Source organism: Alnus glutinosa, chromosome 5 (assembly GCF_958979055.1).
Source record: "Alnus glutinosa chromosome 5, dhAlnGlut1.1, whole genome shotgun sequence".
Classification (NCBI taxonomy): Eukaryota; Viridiplantae; Streptophyta; class Magnoliopsida; order Fagales; family Betulaceae; genus Alnus; species Alnus glutinosa.
The window spans coordinates 2,148,797-2,159,992 of record NC_084890.1 but is presented as its reverse complement, the minus strand read 5'-3'; the positions used below and the strand labels follow the sequence as shown (position 1 = coordinate 2,159,992).

General features: G+C 39.0%; 1 protein-coding gene across 1 annotated transcript; it reads right to left on the bottom strand.

The window, feature by feature from the left end:
• Positions 1-343: 343 nt before the first annotated feature.
• LOC133868307 (glycosyltransferase BC10) lies at positions 344-11,046 on the bottom strand. The gene is made up of 11 exons (XM_062305132.1): positions 10,771-11,046; positions 10,427-10,695; positions 10,191-10,307; positions 9,535-9,635; positions 6,823-6,894; positions 6,582-6,663; positions 2,937-3,017; positions 2,466-2,507; positions 1,787-1,846; positions 1,401-1,547; positions 344-927 (listed from the first exon to the last, which is right to left on the bottom strand). Exons 2-11 carry the CDS (start codon positions 10,685-10,687, stop codon positions 748-750), a joined length of 1,143 nt encoding a protein of 380 aa, XP_062161116.1. The 5' UTR covers positions 10,688-10,695; positions 10,771-11,046; the 3' UTR covers positions 344-747.
• Positions 11,047-11,196: the final 150 nt, after the last annotated feature.

The following is an 11,196-nucleotide window of genomic DNA, read 5'->3' as shown; positions in this document are numbered from 1 at the left end:
AATCACTTCAAAAAGCCTTACCAAACACACCCTATATCTTTTTCTCTTTTTTTTTTTTCTTTTTTTTTTTTCAAAATAAAAATATTAACAAACAATTCCAAACACAAGCACTCTTAAAAATATAAAAACAACTTTTACCTTTGTATCACATCAGAACATTTTTTTCAAACCAAACACAAAGTACACTCCCTCAAAAGCCATTTAGTTTCCATTTTTTCATTTTTACTTCCCGGCTAGGTTAAGCTATTTAAAGATATATGTTTCCAGAGTAAAATTTAAATCAAATGATGATTTTTTAAAAGTCACATCATTTTTAAATGGACACAAGAGAGACATGGATACGACGTCTAGAATTACTAATGTTCTCAGCATCACCATTAGTCATTTAATTTGAAGAAGAAAAAAATACATTTAGAATATGAATTTTTTTACTAAACTATAAATTATAAGCTTTGTAAAGAATGTAATGGATCAAACTGCTGTGAAAATACAATCAAGTTACACTACACAATAAGATCTCCCGGTGGGCATCAGAGAATGATGCTTACTCAAGCCCCTTAACGATCTCTCTGGAAAAAACTTGATCAGCTGCAACTACGATTCTTTCGGTCTCTAGTGTCAAAACATGTGCCGTATGTAATGTATGATATCTGTAAGCCTCTAGTGGGCATTCCTCTTGCTGCCCAAATTATATTTCTAATTGCGTCACTTGATTGTTTGCGAGCGCTGTAAGAACAAAGCCATAAATCACGGGGGCGAATCTAGCAGTTCAGAGGCATCGGTGCGACCGACCACTCCATCGCTCAAGAGGCGCATAGCGGCTCCCTGAGAAAATTTCCTCGCAAACAAAAAGCAGGGAACAAGGGTAGAATTACTACGACACCATTCTGTTCGGAACTCGGTCTCATAGTATACATGGTTGACGTCCTGTTGAATTAAAACAGACAAGTTAAACGACAAAAGAGGTAAAGGTACAAATGACACTGAACTAAAACCAATATAGTGATATTGCATGTTCAATGTATGGGTTGCAAACGAGGAGAAATGACAGCAAACAGTTCTGTATCAGAATCTCGAAATTTACAAACCAGGAGAGACGAAGATTTTTAGGACATCATTGTTAATCAACAAAATTTTCACGTTTCATTTACTTCAAAAGGTGAAAATGTCTTTTCATCATTTTTTCACTTGCAGTCTTTTTCCCATCTCTTTTCAAGAAACCCATTTACATTTTCAACAATCCATCGTAAGGGCAGATTAATTTTGGCCCATGACGCAATCACAAGGACCAAACGCTTAAAAGAAGGTGGCTAGATTTAAATGAGATAATCACATATCGGGCCAATTCATCTATAAGTATATAAAATCAGCAATCAGAGGAAGTGAGGCGATATGATAACCTTTAGGTCCTGGATCTGTTTAGGGCCAGCATTTGCAAAGTTGAATGTAAAAGGATGCCAGCCTTTATTCTCCATTTTTGTAGCAGACTGATTCCATAGGGTGTAGGTCAATGTTCTTCGTTCAAGTTCACCTTCAAGATCACTCATCTAAGAAGGAAGCATAAAGAACAAAAATAAATAATAGTGATCCCAATTGGAACTCATGATACTTGTGAAAACCAATCAATATATAGCACAAAAATAAATGAACCTGTCAATATTAATTAATTGATGGAGATTGATCATTAGATAAGAATTGCTTAAATAACAATGGTAACAGTGCTGAAAGCACAACCACAATATGCTGCAAAAATTTAACAAAGATACAAGGGAAATGTAAGACATACCGCAAGCAATGTCTGCACATAGTGTTCATCGGGAATACAGTTATGTTGCTTCTGAAGTTTCTGCATTTGGTATTTAGGCCAAAATCAGAACACATTATCATTCAATTGAAAGGGGAACATATATATTCCTTTAGCATAAGATAAAGGGAACTGTCGCAAGAACATCTGCAAGACAATCTATAAGATATAAGCTTAACTCCTCCTTCACTATAAGCCATATAAACCTACATGAAGAGAGTAACTTTATTTCCTTTTTGGCATTTATATGCGTGCCACTTGATTTACTATGGGCATATTCAGTGCTGCTGCTAGAAGAGCAAGGGAAAATACAAAAGAAGAAGAAACATCCAAGTGTAGAAGTTATAATAAAATCTATATGTCAAAAGGGTATGAATTTGCAAGTGCATTTCCCATATTGATGAAGCTGATGCTTCAGCTTCATCAAAAAAAAAAAAAAAAAATATTGATGAAGCTGATGCTCTTCAAATTATTGACTGCATATAAACTCTATTATGGACTGATACCTCAAATTTATTTACTTAAACTAGAAACCAGTAAATTGTTACACATGAGAAATTGTTTTTGCAAAATATGATATTAAAGAAATTGTTTGTCGATAAAGGTAGAGAAACTATCTTCTACATCTATCAACAAAAGTCAGCAATCAAAGATCACTTACAATATTCAGCTTTCCCTTTCTTGCATCTACAGGGGGGCGTCTCTGCAATATGAGAAGCACTGAAAATAAGTTGTTGCATATTGAAAAAACTGAAATTTCAGCTTTGGACTACTTCCTGTCAACTAGAAATTTTCTATAGCGTAAGGTCACAATTGCAAGACCAACCATGCATTGTTTTAACTTAGAAATAAAGAAGAAAAGCATAAGAATACATATAAAAACAATGTCATACTCTCAACATGGTAAAGGTACACATCATTATTTTTTAATTAGCAAAAGATATGAATGCAAAAGTTTTTAATGGCGGACAAAACATTTATGCAGAGGTAGCTTTCAAAACCAGTGTAATTTTGCTAATTAACCTTACTTTTTTATAAATGATCACAAAGAAACACATTTGAAGTTTTGAGCACCACATCAGAGTAAGGGTACACGTGTATGAAACCTGATATAAAACACTCAATTACATACCTTGCAAAACTTCTTGAATACTGAAAGAATATCTTCATCATCTACAATGACTTCTGCATGGCTTCGAACTAAAGTGATCCACTGCAATTGCAAAATCAAAATCATCTTAGAGCGCATAGTATGAATCTGTAGCAATAAAAATGCTATCCTGATCCTAGGTTAAATGATAATGACATCTAAACAACTAGCGCTTTTGAAGACTGTTTATTTCGCTGCCCAAACAAAGAAGACTGGCTCTACAACCTACAAAGTGGAACTGATGGTCTTTAACAAAAGGTAGTTCCCAGAGTTAAGGCCAGGCTCAAGAAGCAACATCCTGTGGGTATCTACAGCAACTTCTTATATCCACATTTCACACAACTTAAACCCCTGAATCCAGATTTTGCTCATCTTTTCTCCACTTCTGGGTCAGCTGAGACTCCAGATTTCCTTAATTTATTTGAGCCAATGATATCCGATGAGGTTAACCAGGACCTTTGTGCTATTCCTTCGGAACAGGAAATTTCTGAGGTCCTCTTTAGTATTGGTGCTACCAAAGCCCCTGGACCTGATGGATTTACGGGATTTTTTTTTTCAGACATATTGGAGTACTGTCAAAGAAGTGGTCCTCAATTGTGTTTGGGATTTTTTTAGGGGACATCACCTTCTGCGGGAGCAAAATCATACCTTTATTGCTCTTAACCCGAAACGTCTGGGACCTTTCATGGTAAATCATTTTCGACCTATCAGTTTGTACAACCTTGTCTATAAACTTATTTCGAAGATTTTGGCCAATCGCTTAAAAGGTATCCTTCACCTGTTCATCTCTCCCCAACAATCTGCTTTTGTTCCATCACGAACTATTCAAGATAGCTCCATCTTGGCACAGGAATTGTTGCATACTCTTAAATCTAAACAAGGTCGGGGGGGCCTTATGGCTGTTAAAGTAGACATGGAAAAGGCTTTTGATCGAATGGAATGGGACTTCATTTTATCCATCTTGGGTAAGCTGGGTTTTCATCCTACCTGGATTTCGTGGATTCACATTTGTATATCTACCACCTCCTTTTCTATTCTCATTAATGGCTCTCCATTTGGGATGTTTTCCCCCTCCCGAGGTCTTCGGCAAGGGGACCCTTTATCCCCTTTCCTTTTCATCCTCAGTACAGAAGTTCTTTCTCGTTTGATTCATCATTAGGAGTCTATAGGTCTTCTTAAAGGCATTAAAATAGGGAAGCACTGCCCCCCTATAACTCACATTTTATTTGCTGACGATCTCCTCATTTTTGCCAAAGCTACTTTAACCGAGGCTCGTACTATCAAATCCTGTTTAGATTCCTATTGTGCTTGGTCTGGGCAACAAGTTAATGAGGCTAAATCCTCCATTCTCTTCAGTAAAAATACATTGGCCTCAACGATCAGAAGCATTAAGGGTATTATTCATTTCCATGATACATCCTTATCAGCTACTTATCTCAGTCTTCCGTTCTTTCTTGGGAACTCCAAGAAGAGAGCGTTTCAACCGATTCTGGATAAGGTTTTACATAAAATTGAGGGTTGGAGAGCCAAAACTCTCTCTCAGGCTGGCCGTACAGTTCTTATCAAGGCTACTGCTTCGGCTATTCCATCTTATGCCATGAGCACCTTTCTTCTGCCTGATTCCCTGTGTTCTTCGCTAGATCGCCATTTTAAAAATTTCTGGTGGGGTTTTCCTCGTGGTAAAGCCAGAAATCTATCTCTCAAGTCTTGGCGTTCCATCTGTCTTCCTCAGGATAAAGGTGGTTTGGGGATCCGCACTATGAAGTCTACCAATTTAGCTCTTCTGACAAAGCTTGGATGGACATTTATAAATCAGGGCCATAAAGTCTGGGTTCATCAGCTGTCAAAGAAATATATTCCTTATGGGAATTTTTTCTCAGCCCCCCTGCCCCATCTTCTTCTTGGCTATGGAAAGGTATTCAGAAATGTAAACCTTTCCTTACTGCAGGTGCCTGTCTCCAAGTTTCAATCTCTTCGGATTTTCCTATCAGGACTACTGCACGGGTTCCTACTCTGTCATCTTTTATTCCTCATGCAAAATTCCCAAATAACAGGGAACAGCCGGTGGGTTTTATTTCGGATTTTATTCAGACTGGCACGAATAAATGGAATCTCAATGCCCTTCACTCCGTCTTTGATGATGTCTCGGTTTTGGAGATTTCAAAAATTCATATTTCTCTCGATACCCAAACCCGTTATTTCTGGACCTTTTCTACCTCCGGCAAGTTTTCTACGAAATCTGCATATCTTCAGCTTCAGGAATCCCTGCCTGCTCTTCCTACTTTGGATGGTGTGTCCTCCTCTTTTTGGAAAAAGCTCTGGAAATTAAAGCTAAATGATCGTTTGCGACTCTTCCTCTGGAAAATTGCTTGGAACATCTTGCCTACTAGAGAACGCTTACAGTCTATTTTTCTTTCACCAGACTCCACTGACTCCTGTCCATTACGCAATCAGGATGTGGATTCTCTATCCCATCTATTTTTTCGCTACACCTTTGCTCGGATAATTTGGCGTCTTTCCCCCTGGCCGATTGATTCTTCGGTTCTTTCTTTTTCATCAAATGTGGATTGGATTAAGGTGATTCTCTCTCCTGGGAAATACTTGCATATTCCTCTGGACGAACATCATCATTTCTAAATTTTTGCTGCTGTGGCATGTGATTATTTATGGACTTCTCGGAACAAGGCTTACCATGACAGTATTTCTATCAATGCCTTATCCTTATCTTGTCAGATTAATAATGTGGCTAAGGAACACTCATAGGCTTGGTTTTCTCTTAGCCCTTCGCCGATTATCGAAAAATGGCTTCCTCCTCCTCAGTCTTCATTCAAGATAAACTTTGATACTGCCATCAGGGAAAATTTCTCAGACCAGTCAGCAGTTTGCCGCAATCATCAAGGGCAAATCACTAAAGCGGTTTCAATCATCAACCCTCCCTGTCAACCAAATATGGGGGAAGCTCTTGCGGCTCAATTAGCCATCTCCTTGGTTGTCTCTTTGAATCTCTCATAGGTTCTTCTTGAAGGTGATTCTCAAACAGTTATCTATGCTTTGCAGGATCCCTCTATTACTCGGGATTGGACTATTTCTTCTATTATCCATCATACTATTGATTCTATATCACCGCATCTTTCTTGGCTTGCTCAGAAAGTTGATAGAAGTACAAACTTCTGTGCTCATTATTTAGCACAAAGGGCCGCAGCCAGTGTCACAACTGGCAGCATTCCCAGTTCTTTTTCAAGTTACTTGTCTCCAGGCTCCTCAATCCAAATTGTCAACGGGAAGGATCCACCCTCTTTTGGTTTCTTCTAGTTTTTTCTCTTAGTTTTCTCTTGTTCTTGTTTTTAGTTTCGGTCTATTGTTGGGTTGTTCCCTACGTACTTATAAAAATAAAAATAAAATAAAAAATAAAAAAAACCCTGAATCTAAGCCAACTTGTCTAACATTTTGTCACACATAAGAGTACCAAAGTAAGAGAAGTATATGTTAAATCGAAATTTACTTCTTTGTCAACTCTGCAGTACACAGTAAATGGAAACATAAAACAATAATTCTTTTTATAATTGACCACCAAAGTGGGAGTGGAGGGGACTATGATGCACACAAAGGTCATGAAAGATACATAACCTGGGACCCTTTTCGCCATTTCTCCCTTGGTATTATAGGTGACATCTTGGGGTTGTAGCGGCCCTCCTTCTTATCAAGAAAGCTACAACAAAATTAACGACACAAATCACAACTTAAGAATTCTTCGATTGACAAACAAGTCGAAAGGGTGAAATAATAGCAAAGAAAACTTTCCATTGATATTGAGCCATCTAAAAAGAATTAGTGCTCAGCACCTCAAGAATTAAAGCCGTCCATCTACCTGTCCACAAAACTCCTTGGAGAATACATCACATAGTTGTATATGTAGCTAAAGTTGTACAGAGGAACACAACTGCAATATAGAGAAGAGAAACTTTGATGTATACAACATTGCCAAGTGAACATGACTAGAATATAGAGAAAAAGAAACTTAGATGTACAAAACGTTGGCAAATTAATTCCCCCCCCTACCCCCCCCCCCTACGCCCCCACCCCTACGGTGGGCAAAAGAAAGGACGACATAACAATTCTGTTGATGGGTAAGCAGACATAATAAGATGCAAAAGTTCATTTTCTTGTCCTAGAAGCCACAACACTCTGAATAAAATAAGAAAATAACCAAATTCATTTATATTGCACAATAGCATAATGAGACTAGTGCAATGGTGATTCTAAGTCGTATGCAGATTTTTTAAGCATTTAGAAAGCCCCTGAATAACGGAAATATATATAAATCATTTAATGCTACTTTTGTCTCTTTGATTCCTAAGAAGACTGGTGTCATGGATGTGAGAGATTTTCGCCCTATTAGTTTGGTAGGGGGGATTTACAAGATTATTTCAAAGGTTCTTGCAAACAGATTTAAGTCCGTTGTGGGCAAGATTATCTCCAACACTCAGAATGCGTTTATTGGTGGTCGACAAATTTTAGACTCTATGCTTATTGCAAATGAATGTGTGGATAGTCATATTCGATCGGGGGAACCTGGACTCCTGTGTAAGCTAGATTTGGAGAAGGCTTATGATCATGTGAACTGGGAATTCTTGCTTTATTTGCTGCAGAGATGTGGTTTGGGGGAGAAATGGACGGATTGGATACGTTTTTGTATTTCTACGGTGAGATTTTCTATTCTTGTAAATGAAACCCCGTCGAGTTTTTTTAGTAGCTCTCGTGGTTTGCGACAAGGAGATCCTCTTTCTCCTCTATTGTTTGTGGTGGTTATGGAGGCTTTGAGTCGGATGCTGACTGCCGCATTGGAGCAGGATAATTTGACAGGGTTCTCAGTGGGTTCTAGGGATTCCGAGGCCTTAGTTGTAAATCACCTGCTGTTTGCTGATGACACATTGATCTTTTGTGGTGCTCAAGAAGAACAAATTCGACATCTGAGATGTATCTTCTTAGGCTTTGAGGCAGCTTCTGGTTTGAGAATTAATTTAGGAAAATCAGAAATTGATCCAATTGGTGGAGTAGAGGATGTCAAAAGGTTGGCTAATCTTCTTGGATGTCGGGTTGCTTCTTTGCCTATGACTTACTTGGGTTTGCCGTTAGGTGCTTCTTACAAGTCCACCTCTATTTGGAATGGTGTTATTGAAAAAATGGAAAGGAGGTTGGCGGGTTGGAAGCAGATGTATTTGTCGAAGGGTGCCCGGTTGACTCTTATTAATAGTACGCTCTCCAACATCCCCACATATTACTTATCTTTGTTTCCTATTCCAGATAGGGTGGCTAATCGTCTTGATAAAATTCAAAAGGATTTTCTTTGGGGTGGCATTGGTGACGAGACCAAATTTCATCAAGTGAATTGGAACAAGATTTGTACACCGTTGCATGCCGGTGGGTTGGGAGTTCACAATTTCATCCAGTTCAATCAAGCACTCTTGGGTAAGTGGTTGTGGAGATATGGTAGGGAGAGAGAGGCTTTATGGCGTTTGGTGATTGATGCCAAATTTGAGAGTTTAAAGGGTGGGTGGTGCTCGAAAGAGGTATCGGTTTCTTTTGGAGTGGGTGTATGGAAACATATAAGGAGGGGGTGGGAGAAATTTCGCAACTTTGTTCATTTTGAAGTGGGGAATGGATCAAATATTAGTTTTTGGCAAGATTGGTGGAGTGGGGATAGATCCTTGAAGCAATGCTTTCCAAATCTTTTTAGTATAGTAAGGAACAAAGATGCAATGGTGGCGAATAATTTGGTGGTTCATAATGGTGTATGGTCTTTTCTTTCTTCGATCGACTATACTCCACTTCGGCTCGACATGGAGAGGGTGACAAGTTAGTGTGGAATCCCTCTAAAAAAGGTGTATTTGAAGTGAGATCCTTCTACGAAGAGCTTATTAGGAAAGATGGCCCATGTGTTCCATATTTTCCTTGGAAGAATATTTGGCGTGTTAAGGCTCCAACAAGGGTGGCTTTCTTCGTATGGTCAGCTGCTTTGGGCAAAATATTGACGCATGATAACTTGCGTAAGAGGAATGTTATAGTAATTTAGTGGTGTTGTTTCTATAAGAAGAGTGGGGAGTCTATTGATCACTTGTTGCTTCACTGCGAGGTCGCCCGGGATCTTTGGAGCTACGTTCTTATTTTATTTGGGGTTGAGTGGGTTATGCCACGAACGGTGTTGGAGTTGTTGAATAGTTGGGGGGCGGCGATTGGGTGTGCTCATGCTAAAGAGGCTTGGCGGTTAGCACCTCTGTGCTTGCTGTGGTGTATTTGGAGGGAGTGGAATGCTCGACTGTTTGATAATATAGAGACATCTATGGTGGAGCTACGAAAGCGGTTGCTCAATACATTATATTTTTGGATAGCGCCCCATCATAGTTTGAGTGTTTTTACTTATGTAGACTTTTTAAATTTATTCTCTGTTCGTCCCTTTTAGGGGTTCTCTTGTATACTTCTCGTGTATAAGGATTACGCCCCTTTGCGCTTTTTAATAAATTGCAATTACTTATCAAAAAGAAAAAAAAAAATCATTTGTTATAATGGTAAGGGCACCGACCTGTCAGAGAGCAGAACAAATCTTTGATTTGCTGGATCCTCAAGAGCTGCCTCAAGTAACAACTTCTCCGCGGCAATCATACTTGATTCTCCCCATCCCACCTGCAATACATGACCACCCAATTCACATTCATGTCAACAACATCCAATAACCAAAAGGAGATTAAAACAAAAGTAATTAGCACTACATTTGGTCTCCAAGAATATATTGGAAAACAAGGGAAATAAAAATTTTAGTCTTAAATTTTCAATACTGAATATATCTTAGCTCGGTTATCCATATCATCACTATTTATCTTACTTGTCAGAGGTTTCAAACCTTTGCTGTTCAGAAAACAGAAAAATAAATGTAAATTTTATGTCTTTTAATATCCTGTGTTGCTAAGAACCGAAACAGAAAATTTCAAAAAATACACATATATATCCTTTTTTATGTTTGCTAAGCAACCAAACAGAGAAATTTAAATTTCTTTTTTATTCATTTCCAAGAAGTTATTATAATTTCCAGAACATAGATTTTTCAAACAACCACGACTCAGCTCAGCCCGACAACAACGAAATTAAAAAAAAAAAAAAAAAAAAAATCGATTTTCATTTCCTTTCCTCCGTTTTCTCAGCTGCCAAACAGAATCTAAACCAGTAAATCAACAAACTCACCCGAATGCTGTTCTTCAATTCTCGCCCGCGAAAGATCAGCGACATCGTCGTCGACTCATCGAACACGAACCCCGGCGCCGAGTGCACATAGATCGAGAAGCTCGCCACGTCAGCAGCCTGCCAATTCGACAGAAGCCCCAAACCTCATAAACCCTTCGAATCCCAACCAATTCATCGTTCGAAAATTCGAACAAAATTTAAAAAATATTAAAAAAAATAAAAAAAGGCAGAAAAACCTCAAAGAAAGAGTCCCAGAGAAAATCGAGAGGAAGGTTACGGCGGGCGAGAAACAGGAACGCGATCTTGGGGGTGCCCTCGAATTTAGGGCGATAAATTCGAGGCCGCAGACGAGATGAAGAGGAGGAGGACAGGTCGGAGTGAGAGTGGAGTCTGAGGAGAGCGAGGGCACAGAGGGCGACGGAGAGGAGGACCACGAGCTTCCAGCTCAGCCAGATTACGTGGCGCGCCACTATTGGTTGGGCCCCTTTCTTCATCATCGCTCCTCCTAAAACAGATCAATTAGAATGAAACAAACGAAAATCAAAATATATAAGAGTGCGTTTCAGAGGGAGAAAAATACATTGGAGGAGTGGCGGTTCTGAGGGTGGAACGGAGAGGAGCATTTGAAACGGTGAAGAGCTGTCGCTTTCTTTCTGTGTTTCTGAGTCTTGGACTGTGATTTTCGGTTGAGGTGTGAATGGGAAGAGGAACACTGACTCCAGGATCAACACGTAGACGTTGCAGTCACGGAGTCATGTGCGGTGCGGACCGTCGGGCCTTGTCCCCGTGGTCCATATGAGGTCGTAGCACCTGTGTAGCAGCCGTGTTCCAAACTTCCAATTTGGCTAATCCGACGGTTCAGTGGGGTCCCAGTATCTTACTGACTAAAAAAAGCATCTGTTTCGATTTGTCGTGTGATTTAAAAAATAATTTTAATTTTTTTAAAAAATAAAATAATTATAATACAACTCATCACACAATTTTTATACAATTTTAACGATTTTTT